At 35.3% G+C, this 22953-nt stretch overlaps 1 protein-coding gene across 4 annotated transcripts in view; it reads right to left on the minus strand.

Moving 5' to 3' along the window:
- Positions 1-472: 472 nt before the first annotated feature.
- Positions 473-22953, minus strand: part of GRM8 (glutamate metabotropic receptor 8) — a gene marked incomplete at both ends in the record, with an annotated part of 808352 nt that continues 785871 nt past the window's right edge. For 3 of the 4 annotated variants that reach the window (XM_080701339.1, XM_080701340.1, XM_080701338.1), the window contains 2 exons: positions 473-522; positions 6866-7112. In XM_080701339.1, the coding sequence (XP_080557465.1) occupies positions 473-522; positions 6866-7112 (297 nt within the window). Of the gene's footprint in view, positions 523-6832; positions 7113-22953 lie in introns of all 4 variants that reach the window. The other variant, XM_080701337.1, reaches the window with a different exon arrangement.

A 22953-nucleotide genomic window follows, 5' to 3' on the forward strand; every position in this document is an offset into this window, starting at 1 on the left:
TGCATTTATTTTTAGCACAACCCAGGGCTTCAATCCGGTCAGCCATTACAAGAAACAGACTTGTTGTCTTATACAAGTTGAACAATGTGGGACAGGAACGGGAATTCTCACAATCACAGAAAAATACTTACAAGAATAACATCGGACATAGTTTATTTCAACAGCATTTTTTTTTTTTACAAGCTAACATTAGTTTTCCTTTTGTGATTTTTTTTGTTCGTTTGTTTGAAACTGATCATGAGGAAGCAATACTTTAGCTTGACACTCATTGGATGTATTTGTATAAAACGGGTTTCTTCACTTCCCATTATTGATAATTTTGGCTCATGGCTAACTTTTGTTCCTTACAAGACTGACTATTGGTTTAATTGGTTGTAGTCTATGGAGATCTTCGGTAGTGACATTTTGCAGTCTCATGTTCACTGTGTAAGGTCATACACCATATTTTTTCAGATTGTATTGTTCCCCTGTTTCAGATTGAATGATTGCTGTAGCTGATATATGTTGTCTTGGTAGAGGAAGCTGTTAAGATAAATTAGAACAAGTTAGTTAGTGTAATAATGGATGAATAAAAATGATGTTGTTAATGTGATTTTAAATTTTAAATCTTGAGATGACAGTTTTGTGATAACAATTGTTACAACATGCCACTTATTTTTAAATTATGTAGTAGGAATTAAATGATTAAATTATGTAGTAAGAATTCAATGATCATCTGTAAAAACTATATATAAAGGCATATTTCAACTAACAAAGATACATATATATATATATATATATATATATATATATATATATATGTAAAGAAAAAACAACATATTTGTTCTGCAAACCACAAAAAATAGTTTTTCCACTCTATGCAATTAACTTCAATTATTTGAGTCTTCTGATGACTAAAAAATGTTTAGGTAATTATATAGTATTATATAGTATTATTACTATATAATTATAATTAATTGTGTCTTAACAATAAATACATCTTCTATTTTAAAATGAGTGATATTTTACACTGTAGATGTGAACTTGATAAAATATCAAGTACATAGTATACTTGTAAATATAGCAGTAAATACATACATTCTTAATATATATTTATGGTTTATTTTGTTATCATCCAAAGGATACAAATGAAGATGTTTAGAAATAAAATATTCAAAGAAGGAAATTAATATTTAATTATGCTGTTAGCAACATACTGTGCACATTTATAGTAAGACGGTTAAGAGAGATATAAGTAAAATATATTCTATATCAATTATACTTATTCTTAAACTTTCAGAGAATATAGATATAAAAAGAGAATATAGATCTAAATACAAATAATTATTTTGTATTATATATATGATTAAATATGTATCATAAACTTCAAACAAATTCTATTTTTAGTGAAATTCTAGAATAAATGATCATATAAAAAGTAAAACATGTAGAGATTTCAATAATAAATCTAACTCAGGATGAACATAATTTTAAACAATAATTTAGTTAAAAAACATTGACTAAGACTAGTGACCATAAAGGTCCTTTTCTGAAATAATTGACAATCAGACTAATTCTATTTTAGTGTGTGACAGTGTAAGACCAAAGTTCTTACAGACACCAAGATTATACAAAGTCTGTAGCCACAACAATGAACACAGATAGCCCAAAAAAGTGCTAAACATAAATATTTTCACTGTTTTATTTCATTAAATATTATTAGCTATATGCTGAGAATAGGTAACACAAACACATCTGCTTATTTTATCTACATTGCTCACTCTTCTAGGTTATTTTTGTGGCAGGCAGAGTAGAAAAGAAAAAGACCTTAAAGTTAGTTTTATGTTATCTTCTCTTTCCCACAAAATGAGTGAAAAAAGTCACTGGACTGGATACCAGTTTCATCACTGGTTACAAAGCTCCAGCATTGGGTATTTGTGAGGATATAGGAAGATTAAATGTGTGAGGGAATAGCTATAGTCTGAGAAAACCAATGTAGAGTCTTCCTGTTAGATCTGTTTGGTGTAAAGTGAAGCACAATTCTTTTTATGTGTTTTGTTTACTTCAAATCTATAAATATTTATATAATGTTTAATTTTAAATTTTATATAATGCTTTCATATGTCTCTATGTTAAAAATAAAACCTATATGTAAGCTCTGTTTTTGAAAGACTTTCATCTAATCTTTGTAGACAAAATTATTTAGAAAAATTATTTAGAAAAATGACAATCAAAAAGTGTCACTCATTGTCTCCACTGTTTAATATTGTCAACAATATCTAAATATGCATGAAATAATTATAAAATTTGTATATAGCTCACAAAAAGGAAAAAATCATGTTTAAAATAGAGAAACAAGAACCAAAAGATCTTTAAAAGGATGATATCTTTAAGATGTCATATTCAACACATGGTGACTCGGATCAGATCATCTTTAAGAATCATTCTAACTTTGAAAGTCTGTGCATAATTAAAGGTGCATACTTTACTTTTTGAACTCTTAAGAGCAATTTCCATGAAGAGAGATGGTAGAATTCTACTGAGAAATGAGATTATAATTCATAGGAGAGTAATGTTAATGTTAGTTTTCTGCTTCTTATAATGATAATACATAAATTCTGGAAACAAAATTCAGGCAATATAAAAGTAATGACAAGGGCAAACTGTGAAAGGCCAAAGCTGTGCATAAATCCCTATTGCAGAATCACAACAAAGCAAAATAGACAAGAGAGGCACAGATGAACAAACAGACTTTTTACAGCGGTGATGAATATGCTTACGTGAAAATCAGTTTAATACTGCAACAGTGACTTTCCTTGAGAGAGTCATACTGTGTTCATGAGCTAGAGATAGAAAACTCACCTCCAGTGGCAACTGTTTTCATAACTTATTCATGAGCGTGGGTTAAGAAGTACCATGTACACTATTGGTAAATTGGGTACAGTCAGCAAGATTCATATTTGCCAATGTTGCTTCTAACTTTTTTCTCACCCTTTTTTGAAACAACACAGTTATTCTACATAAAAGGTAGAATTTTCTAATTTTGCAATTGGTTTAATTTTTTTGCTTCACATTAGTTATATTTATTTCATGAAGCTCTTGAAACCTTAAGTGTTGAACATGTGACCAGAATTTCTGACATTAACATGTCATATTTAAAATGAGATTTTCAGCCGAGCGTGGTGGCGCACGCTTATAATCAATCCCCTTGCTTGGGAGGCGGAGACAGGAGGATCGCGCAGGTTCGAAGCCAGCCGAAGAGACCCTGTTTCCAAATTTAAAAAGTATAAAATAGGTCTGGGAGTGTAGCCCGGAGATAGAAGGGCTTGCAGGAACCCCAGTACCACCAAATAAATAAATAAACAAACAAACAAACAAACAAAATGAGATTTCCAAATAAGAGGATGTATAGAAATCCATGGCCATGAAAGATTCAAAATGTATATAATACAGAGTTATTCAGTCAGAGAAAAATCTCATAAATGAAACAGTAGTCATCATTATCAACCTATTCCAAATATTATACAAGAGAAAGGGATGCTAAAATAATAGCTATTAAATTCCAAGATACTCTTCTATTAACCATAGACAAGTCTATACTTTTAAGGCAGCCAAGATAACTTTAACATTTATCCTCTTATAGTTTACAAAACACTTTTTGTTTGTCTCAGTAACTTTATTAAAGCAATGGTGATTTATCAAAAGTTCAGCAGCAGAAAAATAGGAGAAAGCAGCAATATCCACGTGGATTAACCAGCTCTGGATTGATAGAGAATAGACTTGATTCAATTGGAGGGGAGGTGTTTTAAACTTGAGGAGGTGAGGTGCTTGTTACACATAATTGACTGGCACAGAAAGACGCTTCCAATATTCAATTATACCCTCTTAAAGACTGTAGCACACGCTGTTAGGAGAAAACATTACCTTGAAGTTATTAATAGTATGAATACTTTTTGAGGCTTTGTGATTTAATTGAAAGCCACTCAGAGAGACACAAGGAGCCCATAATACCTGTGCCAGGTTCCTATTTTTTTTACAGAAATATATTTGTATTGTTTATTATTACCTGACAGTGCCTGCACTCCCCTACTAGAACCTTCAAACAAGCTCTAAAGGTGTCAGGTTTCTTATTTGGGCTCCAATCTACTGGATTAGAGCTTTGCTTTAAAGTACTCAAATCTACCCTTTCATCACAGGACAGCCATATAAGTGAACAAAGGAAGGCAGTAATGGCCCAGGGTGGGCTTGCGGAAGGATGTGTGAAGGTCTTAAACCTGTCTCTCCTGAATGTGCAAACTATTATCATTTTAGCTGGATAAACTAAACTACTTCTGCAAAAGATAAGCACACTAAAATAAAATACAGTTGAGCCTTTGTTCATGCAGCAGCTGACAAGATCTTGATTCATCTTTTCCACTTTCTTTTACCTTCCAGAAGTGAGCCTTTGACTCCTCCAGAATATTTTAGGCACACTCTCCAACCAGGCCTCACGTTTGTAGTTTTTCATGTATTTTAGAGAAAATAGAGATTTGAACTTATACTAAATAACTTTCATTTCCACATAAAAAGAAAACAACCGAAGGAAACCAAGAAATGTTTGGCACTTATTTCACGAGTATAAGATTAGTCCTTATCAACATGAAGAATTTTCCTTTCCAGGGAACCCATTTATTCTTTTAAAGGGGTTTTAATTTTTTTCTTCACCAATCTCCATAGATGGGTCTTGTGTGAGTGACATTTATTTCACTGTAAGTTTGTTTTGGTTTTGTTGTTTTTATTTAAAATTATATTTTGTAAGTTTTCGGGGTTTTTACTAAAATAAAAGTACAATAGACTCCGGCAAGTCATACTGAGAAGTGACAGCGTTCAAAGTATATCATTGCCAGCAGCAGTTCACTGGCAACCCACAGTAGGTGTTAACTTCCTACATTGTTGCTTTTAAGGTAGAAAAACAGATAAAATTCTGCCCTCAAATCAGACGCTTTCTACTTTGATGTCTTTAATAGTGGTAATAGCTCATTTTTGCTAAATTCCCAAAGAGGCCTATTATTAGTAAGTGGCTTACCTATAATGAGAGATGGTTATAACAATTTGTAACTCAAACTCACTATTATTGTGCCTTTTTTAGAAGTTTCTTTAGATTGTGTGTTGAGAGAAAGGTGAGCATATGAGGTATGTTTGTGGAACTATTTCAGTGTTCTTTTCTCTAAAAGTGAATACAGTTGGTATTAGTGGACTGATCTGGCCCATCATCATTCCAGGTAGTCTGATAATAACAAAAGCCAGTTAATTTAATTAAGCAATGTCAATCATCTGATAGTAGTTCTGTGAATGGGCATCACGGTTGGCAATGAACAAAGGGAGGTCTATAAATCTAGTGAAGACTATGAGTTGCTACAAAAATTAAACCAAAGAAAACCAACTCTTAGTCTTCTGTATTTAGTGCCAAAAGTGTAGTAAAGCTGGAAATGATGGCACATACCTATAATCTCAATACTTGGGAGTCTGAGACATTAGCATTGCAGGTTTAGGCCAGCTTCAGCAAGTTAGTAAAACCCTTTTTCAAAATAATATAATTAAAAGGGCTGAAGAGTATCTCAGAGGTAGAATTACCCTGGATTCAATTCCCAGAACAACAACGGAAAACATACAGTGAGCTAGGGATACAACATGCTGAAGGAGCCTGAGAGGGAGAGGGTCATTTTGCATAATTTTGTATACTTCATTATTAAATTTCTATGTTGTCTTACCCACGTCTGGAAGCCACTCCAATATAAAAGATCTTACCTTTTTTAATTCTTTGTGGTCCACCTATAGAACCTAGTAACATAAAGTTTATGATTTTTGCTATACTTGGCCTTTTTCAATACAAATCTTCAATATATTTTCTACTTTTATATCCATACCAAGATGGACTTGGTATTGATATATCAAAATCACTGATCAGTTAAATTCTACTGAAGTAGCCTGGTAACCAGTATATTGTTAACATGGGCCTTTTTAAGGGTAGACAGTAGAGAAGAGAAAGAGAAGAAAGGAAAAGAGATGGTGGGTACAGGAAGGATTTATTTTTCTGGGTCACAAGGCTTGCAGAGAATATAGCTTTACAAATCTGTATGTATATCTAAGAAGGAAAATCAAAAGAATCCAAAAGAAGAGGACTACTTGAAGTCAACACATATTAACTGTAACTAAACATGTTGGCTGACTCATTTTCTCATTTCCCTAAAGACTCAAATATTATTATTTGTGTAAAATCTATAGTGGCATATTCCATAAATATTAACAAACTATTGAAACTATAAAGAACAACTGACACTGAACTAACAAAAATTGGAGAATATTTCTTAAGTGTCAGAATGTAATTTTTTTTTTTGCAGTCCTGGGAATGGAACTCAGGGGCATTCCACCTTTGAACGACACCCCCAGCCCTATTTTTCATTCTTTGTTTTGAAACAGGGTCTCATTTAGTTACAAAAGGCCTAAGTACCTGAGGCTCTTCTTGAACCAGGATATCCTGTCTCAGTCTTCCAAATGCTGGAATTACAAACATGAGCCACCACACCCAACTAACAGAAGATAACATTATAAATGGAAGATACTTCCAAACAACAGGCTTTGTAATGCTTCAAAAGAAAGCCATGAATTTCATGGTTTGCCAGAGACATTGTGTCATGGTTTTGCTCTGGAGAATGACCACTCATCCTACGACTATTGGGCTCACATCTAAGGCTCTGACTGTTGTGGTGGTCTCTCAGTGTGTGGGTACCTCCATCACCCCAGAACCACGCAGCGCAGTCCCCAAAACCAGTAGAAGGATAATCAACGTACATCTATTCGGGAGTGCTCCCACTCTTGACCGTCTGAAAGTCTATGGATGACTTACTGTTGGTTTCAAGACTCTCACAGAGTTCACTTTTCACCTCGCCATTTGGTCTGTCATGTCCTTTCTGGATCAGTTTGCTTTGCATGGTGGCAGCTGTCACCACAGCCTTGAAGCTCCTCTTGCGCTTTTGAACGTTCTGCTCTGGATGAAAAATTATAATATAAACCTTGGGCATATAGAGCATCCCCAGCGACACTGAAGCACTTAAGCTCATGGAAACAGTAAGTGTGGTTGTCTGGATGTACATCTGAAGGAGGAGATAGAGAAGAAAAAAATCACTGTCATTAAGCCTGACTAGTAGGAGATAAAGCAAATAGCATACTATTTTCTAAAATTATTTCAGCTTCTTTGCAAAAGGTGCATTAGAAAGTCTTTACTAAAATTGCATACCTATAACCTAACCTGCAAGTGTGCGCTCTAAGTGTGTGCTGTATATTGACCCCAATGTCTTAAAACAAATAGACAACAACTAAACTAGGTTTCCTTTGTAGATTATAAATAGCCTACCTAAGTGGGCAAAAACAGGCAAAGTGCACTTTCTGTCACACAGGCATTCTTCACGAAATACCTGTGAGCCGGGTGCTATTCTTTTAGTAATACTTAAACCAGACAGCAAATTATATGTAGTGAAAATAAACCGGGAATAAGCATTCAAGAATATTATTTCACACCACTGCTGTAACATATCAGCATCTTATTTTTGCATCATTAATTAATTCCAGCCACCCAACCTGATAAATCACAGATAGGCCAAAAGGGCTTGTTTTTTTTTTTTTTTTTTTTTTTTTTAACAGCCCCACTAAAGAACACTTCCAAAGGTTTCTCAGTGATCATGTTACACACAAATAAATGCAGGTACTTTAACAAAATATAGAACACTTTCCTCCTCCAAGATTTTCTTTCTTTCTTTCTTTCTTTCTTTCTTTCTTTTCTTCTTTCTTTCTTTCTCCTTTCCTTTTTTTTTTTTTTTGGTACCAGAGATGGAACCCAAAGACATTCTATTTCTGAGCTATACCCCCAGCCCTATATTTTATTCTTTATTTTGAAACAGAGTCTCACTAAATAGCAGAGGGTTTCACTAAGTAATTGAGGCTGTCCACAAACAGCGATCCTCCTGTGTCAGCCTCCTAAGTACTGGAATTATAAGCCTGCATCACCAATAAGATTTTCTATGTCCTTGGGGCATAGGGTCTTGGTACCTGAATTTTGAAAATTCCTTTCCTTTGCTCATTCCTTATCTTTACCCCACTGAAACAGCTATCACTTACAAAATAAAGCCTTTGGAATTTTTTAATATAATATAGAGTTTGGGAATCTGTATAAAACAAACTTAAAGTCATGAGTTTGGATTTTTCCTTATGATATGGAAATAAACATGACAATTTTTATTTTTTTATTTTTCATGATACTTGGGATTAAATCAAGGTCTTTCTACCTCTGAGTGACACCACCAGCCATTTTTTATTTTATTTATTTTATTTTGAAATAGGTCTAGATTGCTAAAAGGTCTTGATAAGTTGCTCAAGCTGGTCTCAAACCTCCAATCCTCCTGTCTCTTTTTCTCAAGTATTGGTATTACAGGCCTGTACAGCCATACCTGTCCACTATTTTAATCTTAAAAACATAAACAGAAACCCTTGTTCTGGTTCCATTTTTCATGTCCTGATATCAACGTATGATTACCCCAAGTTATTTGGAATACTGTGCCAACATATAAATGATGCCTTACGTCTGTGAAACTCATTTTCCCATATTCACAATCCTTTTTAATAGATCTGCACACTTGAATAATATCTCTGAAAATGATAAGTAGTCAGACTCTATCTCATTATCCAAACGAATTGTGTCCTCTAAAGATTGATTGAAAAATATTTACTCTTGAGAGGATAAATAATTGGTCAATATTGGCATTGCTTTTCCTGGGGAAGATAGTTTCTCTTAATAGATGTTAAAGTCTTGAGGTCAAGAACTAGCCAAACCAACAGTTCAAATAATGCTAATGTTCCAGAGGGGACCATGCCAAGTGCTTTGGGCATGTATATTCCTAACACTCTGAACCACATTATAAGTATAATTGCAGTGTACCAATAAAAGTATACTAAAACAGAACTGCTAAAACCAGAAGAAGAAATCCAGGCACTAATGAAAAGGCTATCCTTGTCTGTGAAATTATATTATGTAAATTTTAGAGTTTACTAATCAATTACCTACGGTTAAATCACTCCCTGAATAAGACTCCAATGTGAGAACAGAAATATCTTTTAGCAAGGGGATACAGAATTGGTTTGTTTCAAAGTTCACCTCTTCCAGGTAGTTCTCTGTGATAAATCTTCATGCAATTATACTATTTTTATATTTTTAAGTGAAATTATAATTTTTAAAAATTTTAACACTAGTGCATTATAATCTCACATCATAGCACTAATGCATGACACTTGCAAATGTGCAAATATTTAATTGTATTTATTTACATAAACTTTGTATGAGTTTATATGGCATGTACAATTAGGATATAAAATTCATTAAAGCAGGTAACCTGTATTTTTTATATGCCCCAAAGGAACCATGAAAGATTTTGACTCAATAATTATTCAGAAATTCCTCATTATTTTTAGGTATATAAAGATCTTCAAGAACCCTTTGATAGACACAAATTATACAAAACATGTTTCCCCAGCTTCCCCTCTGTCATGCCTACATCAGTAATAGCACCATAGAGCTGAAGAGATTTTGAGGAAGAGAGAAAATGATGAGGTATGAATCCCAGACCCGAAACATGGCTCCTGCATACCAGCTGTTGGGGCCCAAGAGGGAGTACAAGTTGGTGATGGCATGAACCCTGGACGCCATGGACAGTATGCATCCCACACAGACAGCGGTGAGAGTGTTCCCTGCACTGACACAAGTATGCAAACCTCCCATATCATAGTGGGTATGTGCACATCTCACACATGCACATTGCAAAGAGTTATGGGAAATGACTAAGCAGAGTGTAACATGAAGCTGCAATGACTAAGCAAAGAATAGCATGCATGTACACATCCTGCTGCTGAGGGTGTGTACCAATTTGTATACAACTATATAAGGAATGGGTCTGCAGAATAAGTTGCTATTTGTTATCTGTTATCCTCCAGATGGCAGCTACACATGTGTGTTTTCTTCCCAGCTAGGGATCTCACTGCCTTCAACCATGGCTGGCCCCTGACACAGCCCCAGTGTAGAACTGATTCAAGTACCTCCCTCAGCCAAGTGGAAAATTATTACATGTCATGATCTCTCATGCTACCTGCCAATAAGTGAAATCCCATAGTAAATTGGGATCAATTGAGAAGGCCACAATGAAATGCAGATAGGCACCTTCAGATCACATAAACCTCCTTAAGCTTTGCCATCTACTTGTAAGCAACCTATTATAATGAATACTTCTAAGCTGCTCATGTGTTGGTGGTTAATCTGCTTTGAATTTCTACTTATTTTCAAGCTAGCATTTCTGCAAATATTTATACAGAGGGAAGATGTGAAGGTAAAAAAAGAATGTGGATGGCTTAAATCACACACATAAATATCTCAAAGCTATTTGAAGAGGGAAGAATCAGCCTCATCACAACCTGCCGTGTCAGCTGGGCATGGTGGTGCACCCCTGTAATCCCAGTACTTAGGAGGCTGAGACAAGATGATTACAGGAGGCTGGTTCAAAACCAGCCTCGGCAATTTAGCGAGGCTCTTAGAAAGTTAGCAAGACTCTGTTTCCAAATAAAAAAAATAAAATAGGGCTGATGGCTGGGATGTAGATCAGAGATAGGATGCTCTTGCCTCACAGAAAAGAAAATAAAAAGCAGAGAGAGATGAGAGAGAGAGAGAGAGAGAGAGAGAGAGAGAGAGAGAGAGAGAGAGAGAGAAACTGACGAGTCAGTATAGGCCTAAAAATTAAACAGAGATCAGCCATGAAATGATAAACATATTCATATTGATTAGTTGGAATACTTTTATATGCCATAATTGGAAGTCTTGTTAAAAATACTTATTATAGAATAAAATACTAGTCCAAATTATATATAAATATCTTTATATTTTAAGATCTTGAGAATTTTTTTCTGCCACCAAAAATCTATATTTTCTTCTTTATTCAAAAGGATTTGGGGAATATATACTAAACTTAATCTTGTCAAATATGAGCCATGGAAAAGATCCTAAAATGCTATATTCCTCATTAAATGCATTTCTATAGTCCATTCTTTCGGCAAGCCAACTCACTCAAAAATGTCAAAAACACAGACATGAAAATTCAACAGTACCATGCTTGCTGTACCAAGCTTATCCATTAGACACTTTATTTTCAAATTACACCAAAATGCTGTTCTTAATTATGCGCTTGCTTAGACAGACCCTGAAAAGTTTTAATGTGATTTTAATATAAGAGAAGCCTCTATATAAAATCATACCTAAACTCCAAAACCTTACAATAGCCTAGCATTTGTTACACAGGGCATTAAACTATGAAGAGAGTTGAGTTTTAGAACATCATCTTTGAATAATTAATGAAATGAATAAGTCATAGGTCATAACCTTAATGAAAGCAACAATGCAAAACTAGCAAAGAAATAAAAATGCCTTCTATTTGCATTCTAGAGAAACTAAATTTTTAGTATAATGAGTTATAGGTTTTTTTTATTATGTCCCATACTGAAGAAGAATGGAAAGATCATTTTAAAATATTGAAACCGAGAACTAAATGAAAACAAAAATCTTAGAATTATATATCCCTTAAAAAATTCCAATTATTTGAGCCATGAATGGGGGTAACATATTCCCTAGACAAAGATTTAACTTCTAGAATCACCCTTATATATTTTTAAAGATAAAGAAATTTATAAATAAATTCTTAAGTTTTCTTATAGATAAAATAAGCCTAAACTGATCAACCACCCAGGCTACAATCCAAGGTCTAACAGCTTATCTGGCAAATGAACAAATGTGTGATGTTGTCACTTTAAAGTAGACAGAATAAAACTGCTCAAATCCTAGTTGTGGTTGCTGATATCAAGACCATATTCAGTCTAAGCTGCACTTCTAGAATTACAAAAAAAATCTCTGTTTCAAAGTTATAGGCTATCGGGATGCTCCTCTAAATCCATCATGAGATGCTGACAATGGCATTGAATATGTTAATAATCTTCTCTTCTCTTCCATCCTTCTTTATGTGCCTCCTTCTGACCCTATCACTCCAAAATAGTCATATCCAAAAGAAGGGAAGTATCCTTTCTATCATATCCACTGACAGTCTGTCATTTCCTCAGCCTCCAAACCAGATGGACATTTTGAACCTGGAGTAGTCAGATGCAGTGAAGCAAATTTAAGCAATCTTTAGATAATCCAGGAAGGAGTTAGCACAGTGGAGCACGCACATATGATATCTTTTCTAGGGCTTATTACAGCTCCCTCTTCATTCTATGAATGGGTCTTTACAGCATCCAAAGTCTACTGACATAGCTCATGACCTGGAATCACAAGATTGGAAGAGTGAGGAGTGAGAATATGTTATTTCTCTAGGATAAAGGTTAGTCTTTTACTTTAAGCCAGGCACCTGAACAAAGATTTCCATAGACTGTGACATTTAGCCTAAGTTTTAACCATTTAGTAGCTACAGCAACATACTGAGCCCCAATATCACAATGCAGCTTTATACCATGTTACAAAAAAAAAAAACAGATTCCTAAAAATTCCAATTATTTGAACCATGAATAGAAGTAACATATTCCCAAGACCTAGATTTAACTTCTAGCATCACCCTTTATACATTTTTTAAAGATAAAAAAAATTATGAGTAAATTCTTAAATTGTCTTGTAGATGAAAAAAACCTAAGCTGACCAACCCAGGCTATAATCCAAGGTCTAACAAAGCTTATCTGGTAACTATTTATCCTTAATACTTCTACCTTGTCCTGGATGCTTTAATCTCACCTCTTTGCTACAATCAGCCAGGTTCTAGTTGGCTGCTTCATACATAGCCTGGGTAGTTAGAAAGCTAGGCTAACACGGCCTGATTCACTCTGCTTTTGGTGTCTCTTTCCTCATTTGTGCATCTGACAAAGTGGTACCTGCATCAAAAATGATTTTTAACAGGGGTTCAGCCAATGAGCCTTAAAATTCTCAATGAATCTCAAAAATCTCACTTATTACTAAAATTGAGACAATGTATGTAAAGTTTACATTTATGCTCTGGAGTTATCCTGTGTATGTTTAAATCTCAAATCAATCATCATGCCATAATTCAAACTTTAATGATACTGTTCTGGGAAATGCGCAGCAGCAAAACAGGCAACGGCTCAGCTCTTTTGGAAAAACTGGACTAGAACCATCAGCAAACCCATATAAAACCTTTACTATTTTTTTTAGTTCGGTTTCCTTCCCAGATTTTACCTCCAGTCAATTCTGAAATACACCTTTTCATCTCTTTAACATATTTACATTCAAATACCCAGAGTTCAGGCCTTGGCTGGTCACCCATTAATCTATCTATCTATCATCTATCTATACATACATACATACATACATACATACATACATACATACATACATACATTTACTTATTACTCTTTTGTTGATAGCATTTGGAATTGTGACCTTAAATAAGGACCATCTTCCTGATAAGCACCTATACACACAGTTCTGAACTCAGAACGGTCCTATTTTGTGTTTAATGCCCTGCTGTCTACTGTTAGGAAATTTGCAGTCATTTCTAAAGCAAGAGACCTATATTTTCATTTCTGTTACGTCTTACAAATAATGCAGCTAGTCCTCTTTAAAAATATTTTTTATGCTGATAGGTTCCAGGCTTTTCTCAAGAAATTCAATTGCCATTGGTGTAGCTTCTCTGGATCTCTGACAGCATCTAAAAGATAACAAGCCTGATTTCCCCCTTTCTCTCCTAAATCCACTTTCCCAGTATTCTCCCCCATCTTGTCAATTATTCCTTTTTTAGCCATTGGGACCTGAAACCTTGAAACTGTCCTCAAATCTTTTTTTCAAACCTCTACCCTATAAATGACTAAATACTGTTGTCTCTATCTTCAACATTTTCTCAGACAGGCCATTTCCCTGGTTTCTACTGGTATTACACTGCTCAGAGACATCATCATTTCTCATTAGATTATCACTATAGCTGTCCTAGTGATCTCTCTTCCTTATTTTTTTCCATCTGGCCATCTGATAGAGCCTAAAACAGACTAATCCCATTATTCATAAGTCAGATTAGGTCACTATTACTTTCAAAATTCTGTATTGCCTTCCCCTTGATGGTGCCCTTACAGTAATCCACAAAGTCAGCTATACTCATATGTCTTTTATTTGAAGTTTTCCCTATCCTCTTCCAGCCATACTGGCCCCTGGCTATTCATGGAATAGACTATGTTCTTATTTCAGGAGTTTATATTTGATTATCTAGATTTTCTTTTTCTGTGAGACCATTAAAAATTCTCACTCTCACCGCTCCACCAGCATCCCCTCACTTTATTTTACTTCTTATTATCTAATACTTCTGTCATAAACATCTGTATATTTAATCTCTGTATTATCTATTTCACTTATCTGGAATGAAGATCCCCCATGTATGAGGATTTTTAACTATGTTTTAACTTCTACAAACTTAGAAAGTCAAACACTGTCTGGATGATATATATTTTATTTTTTTCTTTGAGTTGCTGAGGGTTCTTATTCTGGAATTAGGCAATTATAGAAAACAACCCATGTAGTTCCAAGTTGGAAATACTAAATCAGAGAGATACTAATGCTATAAAATATGAAAAAATGGGGGAGTGGATCATTCCATCTCAAATCAACCCTTAGGCTGGGACAGAAACTTAATCTTGGACAGATAAACATAATGCTATTTTATACTTCAAATATGACAGTTATGACAATTTACATCTTAGCAGTCAATAGCATAAATATCAATGGCTTACAATGGGAATATGGGAGCTTTGGGCTCTATATTTTAAGAGGTCCCTTCTCCTCTTAACTGTATAACTGAGGATGATGTGTTCATACTATTTCTAAGGTTCTAGAGACCTAATGCAATGCATTTAATGTGAAAATCTACATCAATCATTGCCACAGAGCCTGGGCTATAGTAATTAATAAATGATGGTTATTGTCACTACTTAACCTTAACCTTAACTCTTCCCTATTCATCTTCCTTCTTTCTTCATACCACAAACACTGAATAGTATTTCACCTTCAAATTTGTAGTTTTTAAAAATAAGAATACAAACACAAATACAGGCAAAATACTTTTTCATAAAGAAATTTACTTTATGCTTGTGGGAAACTAGAGCCATCCATTAAATTCAATGAATCTCAGACCCTCACTCTGGGAAGAATCACTGGCCTGAGTGTTGTCTTTTCTCTGTCAGGTAGAAATCATAGTGTAGGGTGTAGGGAATGCATCATAAAGTCAGAGGGTTTCCTTGTTGGTGCTGGTGAAGATGGAGATCAGTTTGTTCTGATCTATTTGCTGACTCTCATTACATTCACTTTTGGCTTCAGCTACACAATTGCAAAATGAAGAGTCAAATCAAGTGCTATGAGTACAAAATTAAACATGAAGACTGTGAATTCAGTACTGGGTTGGTTCACCATTAGTTCCAAATCCTTGAGCTTGGAATTATGGGTAATGGTGATCACCAGCTTCAGAGACATAGAGCATCATCCAACAATTAAAATATCAGCTTTTCGAAGAAGAAGAAAGGCTGTTTTTAAGGAAGCTCAAGATCTTCAAAAGAGGGAACAGATTTTTAGATTTATAATAAGTGTTTATAATCAAAGGTAAGTGCTATTTAATATTTGCATTAGTAATTAATTTTCATTAAAGCTGGAAAGGAATTTTATGAACAAATTGTTTTGAAGTACAGCATTATTAAATAAAATGTAGTCTTTATTTTTCATTATTCTATGTGGAAATTATTTATAGAAACATAATTAAATAATTTACCAAGCAGTAGTGCTGCATTTTCTACTGGGATATATGCGAATAGTATGAAGCATATAGTTTACAAGTGCTTATTTATTTCTCCTTCTCAGGTAGTTCTATCTCTGCGGATTCCTGCTTTCCTAATGCCTTTTAATGCTATATCATTTTGAACCAGCATAGTCAGGAAATAAATAATGAAGATATATTTAATTACTATTATATGAATAGATATCAAAATATGACAAGCAGATTTGGGGCATAAATTTTAATTTTATTTAGAAAAGAGAAAGAAAGATATTATTGCAATTATAAAATTTACCTCATACTTGTATTATATAATATATGTATAACTATATATACATATATACCTATGTATGTATATACACACACACAAACACACACACACAGATAGAAAGAGAGTAGAGAAAATATGTCTGGAATTAAGGGCAAAAAGAAAATATTTTAGACCATTATTTATCACTGTCTGGAGATGGAAGCTTTGCTGGAATTTGACTTTTAGGAGAAATTCATTATATGGATTGCATTATTTAAGAAAATTTTGTAACATTATGAAAATGGCTTCAATGATAGTTTTATAAAAGACACTAAATCACTGTTCAAATAAATGCATCTTTCTAAAGACAAAAGAATCACAGCAGTATCACAGAGCAAGTACTTTGTGGCATCATAAAATGTTATATAAATAATATGTTTTCCCCTGGTGATATTACATAATACAGGAAGAATCAAAATACTCGTTTTGTGGGTTTAATGTGGTCCCCTCCAAAATTCATATGATAAATTTTTGACCACCAGTATTTAAAAAGTGATTGAATTTTAAGATGGGTATTTAAAGAAGTAACAGGTTCGCTTTGGTGAACCTTAGTCCAACATGACTGGTATTCTTAGGGCTAAATGAGTGATATGTGCATGTATGCCTCTATCATCTTGTATCCCATTAAGATGTTTGACTATAATACACCAATAAAAAATAAAATTAAAAAAGAAAATTAGAATACAGATAGACACATAGGAAGATCCATGAGAGAAGATGGTCATCTAAGGCCAGAGACAGAGGTCTAAAAATAAACAAATTATGATAACACCTTGGTCTCAGACTTCAAGCCTGTAGGACGATGAGAAAATAGAGTTTTAATGTTTAAGCCATCTAGTCAGTGGCACTAATAAAAATAGGGATTTAAGATTATTTAATAGTTCTAGAAATTCTGTGACTGTAGTGTTCTGTGGTTAAACCTACTGATAGAATCTCAAAGATCTCTGGTGTTGATTAAAGAGATGTTTACATACTCCTTGAAACAATACACAATGATGGTGGTAGTTACTATAGGTGACTATCTGTCAATTACAGAAGATTATGTACAGCATTAGTCCAAGCTTTTTACACATTTTGACCCCTCTCAGTAATTCTGAATGGCAGGAGTTGGTGTAATTTAAAAAAAAATACACAGTAAAAAAAAAAGTCATTTTCAAGACATATCCATTTTGGAAAAGTCATATAACCCACAAAGATGGAGGCAGATAAAAAACTGAGGTTAGTTAGATCTGGAAGACTGTATCCTCACTACACACCACGCAGATACAGAGAAATGTAAAAGAGCAGGATTAATATGTTGCATCATCTCCACAAATCATAAAATCAGCCTTTTTCTAGTAAAGTTGGGCCAAATTTCTTAAAAATAAGAAAGCCAGTTAAATCACTTAAAAACATTTAATTGAGAACCTACAATGCTTTGACTGTTATCTATCAGCTATTTTCATCATTAAAAAGTTTATTGTAGATCCCAGAGCATTGTGACTTTCTAAGAAGTATGTATATTTGAGCTTCACTGAGCAATCTAGGTGAAATCATGGGCTGAAAGAGCTGGAGAAGATCGCCTTTGAATGAAGAACTTTATCATGGAATTGACTGGAGCAAGAGATAACCAGATAACCTGATGAAACCAGTGACAACCAGAAGAGACAAAGACTCCCTATAAAGCCCTTAAGGGAAAACAAATTTCCAGCCTATTGTTTCTGTGTGGTGGACACCAGAGACAAGAAGTGGTGGCATAGTAGACAGCTACACTGGGATTCATGAGCTGATGAACAGGCAAGCAGGGATTAGCTAGTACTTAATGAGAACTATGAAACGATGGTTGACTGCTCAAGAAATGGATACCACCTACGAGGGGAGAAATAACTAAACAAACCCAGAGCCATGGGAAAGTGAGAAAGGAAGGATAGGATTGACAGAGCAATGATATCCCAGCACAGATGAGCCTTCCAGTGCTCCTTCCACTACATCAGGGAGTCAGAATAAAAAAGTACCCACCTCCATTCACTCCCCACACCCTGCTGGCACCACCTTTTACCCTCCAAAATATTCACATCACTACTTTTATTGTCCATTTGTTCTTATATTTGGGAGGGCATAAGAATTCACAATTCTTTTAGAATTAAAGATCTGAGTGTTTCAGGAATAGACTGACAGAAACAGTTTTTCTGGTATCTCTCCTCTAATACTCTCTAGTGCCTTGCTGCTACAGGAAAGGAGGAAAACCATGAAGAATATCCTCCAGAGTGCTGAAGAGGTTAAATACTGCAGCCGTGCAGGAACTTCACTGACCTCTTATTCCTGAACTACCTCTGGGGAGCCTGAACATTTACTTCCATTGCCCCATTAACTGTGATTAGCCCCAAGATCAGGCAAGTAGAGGATCCAAGGGTAACTCTGTAGGAAAAGATGGCAAGCTTGTAACAGCTCCCCTCTACCAACCTGGCTTCTCAGACTTAGAACCTTCTTCATGTTCTAGGCTCTGACAAATGACTGCTTGCATTACTCAAGGATCAGAATTCCCTGTCCCTGCCATAGTTCCACTTGTCCTTGCCCTGTAGGCCTCAATCCCGGTACATCTAGACTCATCCCATCACATTTATGAAACATTCTACACAGGCATATCTTTGCATGTAATAACATCTTGTATCTAAGCCTGGTGCCTACAGAAGGCACAGATGACAGTTAATGTAACCAAATCTCTAAAGAGAAAAATAACTCATGCCTAATACTATTTTGGACTTTGAGTAACTGCCTCCTATCACTTCTCATATACACATATGGCTCAGCCTGGGTACCAACTGAAGTATGCAGGAGAATTAAAACTCCATCCATACATATGGTGACCTTCCTAAGTTATATGCAGTTATACTGAAGGCATGCTGCTTATATTATACCAGTAATTTGTTCCAATGAGTACTTATCACATAAATTGACACCAAGAATCACATGTTGGAGATCCAGTCATTATGGTAATGATAGCTTCCTTCAAGAAAAGACAAAATTATTTCAAATGGGTCCAAAAATCTCAAAACACACAGAGATCATAGCCTAAAGAATTAGTAGGTCTTAAATAACAATTGGTGAAAGATATGGAATGTTTTTGCCAATTCTCATACTTCTGAATCACAGCTTAAAGTCTTTTTCTTGTACATTATTCTACTAGCTCAGTGATGTGAAAGAGACTTTGGTTGTTCCACAGTATTATCTGAGTCTAAAAACCCTCATTGAGCTTTAGCAGGGCAATGTACTTTGAATGAAACACCTAGCAGGGCTTTAGGATTAGCACAACCAGGCACCTGAAAGAACTAAATACAAAAAGAGAGTGAGAGAGGAACCTCCGTACAATTTTCAATAAGAAACTGGCCCAAGGTCCCTCCTACAACAGTCCAAGCCAGCCAGCAGGACCATTTCAAGACATTCTTATTTTAAGACTGTGACATTTGAGCGAGAACTGAGAAACTTGTAACGGATATTCTAGGGCTTTGAATTAGTCAGAAATCCCAAGAACCTAAATCGGAGAGAGCAAATCCAGGCAGCATAGAAGTTTCCCTTGTGTCCTTGAGCACATAGCACCACAATTGGCTCTACGGATATCTTAGTTGCTGACAATTCACTTCATCCTCATACAGATTAATGGATATCATGCCTAGATCCTGAATGGAGTGCACACTGGCAGTCTGACTAAGTCTTCCCTTACTGGGAACCTATATTTTTCTGTTTAGTATAAACACAGAAGGCTATTCCTGTGACTATTATTTTTTTAATTTATTTTTTTATTGGTGCACTGTATTCATACATCATAGTGGGATACAAACCTTTGTAGACATACATGCACACATCACCCAGTCAGCCCCCACCCAATCCCCACCCCATCCCCTCCCCATCCCTCCTTCCCATGCTTGGCTTAGTGGTTGACATCTAGTATTATAGCAATTTATCCAAAATTAAAAATGATAATCTTACATAACAGTTTCATTTGACTGATACCAAGCTTTTGATGACTTAAAGATAACATTTCAATATTTCTTTTTGCTTTCTTTCTTACCAGAGAATATTTTTTTCTATTTTTTTAGGTGAAACTATCATATATTTATATATTTATTTTTCAGAAAAAAATCTATCCTAATATGGAATATGGATTCTAGATACCCAAAACGATCGTTGAAAAGAACAAAGCTAGAAGATATATATTTTCTGATTTCAAACCATATAAAGCTACAATAATTGAAACAGTGTAGTACTGTTCTAAAGGCAGATATATAAACCATTGGAGTTAAATATAAGCCTAGAGCTAAATTCTTCCCTATATTATCAAGTTATTTTTGACAAGGTTTCCATGAACATTTGGTGGTAGAAATAATAATCTTTTAACTAAATATTGTTGAAAAATAATAATTACATGGAAAAGAATAAAATTGGACCCTTACCTAATCCCATATACAAGTATTAACTCAAAATAGATAAAAGACCTAAATATAAATCTTAAGACTATAAACTTTTAGAAGAAAATCTGGGTCATAAAACCTCACAACATTGAAATTGGCAGTGATTTCTTGGATATGATTTCAATGGCACAGGCAACAGAAGAGTATACAAACTCCCTAAAAAATAAAAAAAAAATATTGTATATCCAAAGACAGTGTAAACAGAGTTAAAAGTTACTAATAGAATGGGATAAAATATTTCCAAATGCTATATCTGAAGGTATATTAATATTCCAACTAGAAATCCTAAAAATTAACAACAATAAAGGCAAACAATACCATTTAGAAATAGGTAAAAGACTAACATAAATAATGAATCTCCACAGATAACCAATCTTAGTTGTCTGTTGGATGGAAAATCTTGTTTCTCTGTTTCTGGTGTGTGTTACCTATTTCTTCTTTGTAGTTAATCTCTTTGAGTATTTTCTCTACCGCTGGTTTTGAAGACATAAATTCCTTCAGTTTTTGTTTGTTGTGGAAGCTTCTTATTTTTCCATCTAATTTGATAGAAAGTTTTGCTGGGTAGAAAATTTTTGGCTGGAAGTTGTTTTCTTTCACAGTTTGGAATATGTTACTCCAAGCTCTTCTGGCTCTCATGACTTGGTTTGGGAAGTCTGGAGTGATTCTAATTGGTTTGCCTCTGAATGTCACATGGCCCTTTGTTTTTGTTGCCTTTAAGATTCTCTGCTTGGCTTCCACATTGGTCATTTTGACAATTATGTGGCATGGGGATCCTCTTCTCTGATCCTGTCTAAAGGGAGTTCTATAAGTTTCCTGGATCTGTGTATCAACCTCTTGCTCTATGTCTGGAAAATTTTCTGCTATTACTTCCTTGAAGAGATTGTTGATCCCTTTGGTATCACTTTCTTTTCCCTCCTCTATTCCAATTATTCTTAGGTTAGCTCTCTTAAAATGGGCCCATATTTCTTCAATGTCAGATTCCTGCTCTTGGACATTTTTTTCTAGATTAGAAACTATGCATTCATTTTTGGAATGATCATCTTCTAAGAGCGAGATTCTGTTCTCCATGTGTTCTAATCGGTGTTTGTGCTTTGAATTGAGGCCTTTACTTCATTAATTGCATCCTTTATCTCTTTTTGGCTCTCTCTGAGTTCTTTTCGAAGCACCTCTATGATTTCTACAGTTATTTTCCTGATTTGATCTTCTAGAAATCTCTGATTTTCTGTTTTATCGGGTTCTGATGTTGTGGTGTTGTGGGCATTCATTGCTCCAGTGTTATTCCTCTTTCCCATGATTTTGGAAGTTTGTGCCTTCTCTGGGTTCTTCCCTTGGGTCACTATGACTTCACTTAAGGTGCTCTGGATCTCGATTCAGTAGTATCTCAGACCCCACTACTCCTTTACTGGGTTGTATCACAGAGTCTCCGACCCAGGGAGTCGATATAGGCTGCTTTAAACTATGGGGGGTGCCAGGTTGCACGTTCTCCTATGTTGTGATATCTCTGCCACTGCCACTCCCCCACTGGGTCAAGTCCCAGGAAGTACAGTACTGGGATTTCTCCTCTGTGGCCCGCAATTTGACTCACTGTTCTTGAGTTCGCAGATTTAGCTGTACTGGACTTGTGAATTCGCTGCTGCTGTTGCCGGTGGCAATATGGCGCCGCTGCTACGCCCTTGGCCATGAGGCTGGCTTATTTCTTCTTGGTTTTGAATTCCACTCTGAGTGCCTCCAGCGTGTGCTGAGCTCAGCCACTGGGAGCTTTAGATGTTCCCTGCGCTGAAAAATCCCGCCTGGCTGTTCCGCAGCGGCTCACCTCGGCTTGCTGTAGGTGTCTGGTGAATTCGCTGCTGCCGCCGGCAGTATGGCGCTGCTGCCGCGTCCTCGGGTGTCAGGCCAGTGTATCTCCTCTGTGGCTCTGAGCTCTGTTCTCAGTCTGCTTTCTCTCTGGAGCCTGGTGATTTTTTTGTTTCTCTGGTGATGGTGTTTTCTGGCTATGAAAGGCGCTGATTTTGTGGTAATAGAGATTGGTTGTTAGCGGGGCTCTTAAGCCCCGCTTTTCTCGGTCGCCATCTTCCCGGAAGTTCTATTCCTGTGATTATTAACCAACTCCCAACATAACACTGATGTTCTCCTGAGCCGTGAACTAGAAAAATGTGAACTTTTGAAAAACTCACGGCCCTTTTACCTTTCACCTGCAAATTTGTTTTAGTGTTCTGGAACTCCTGTTTCACGACATGCTCCATTATATCGGCAGCTTCTTCTTCCTGCTTCCAGCCTGTATTCTTAACTGAAACTTTGATTTTCCCAAGAGTATTGCTCCCCCATCTCAGTAGTTTTT

This window comes from Muscardinus avellanarius (genome assembly GCF_963383645.1).
Source record: "Muscardinus avellanarius genome assembly, chromosome: 9".
In the NCBI taxonomy this organism is placed as follows: domain Eukaryota; kingdom Metazoa; phylum Chordata; class Mammalia; order Rodentia; family Gliridae; genus Muscardinus; species Muscardinus avellanarius.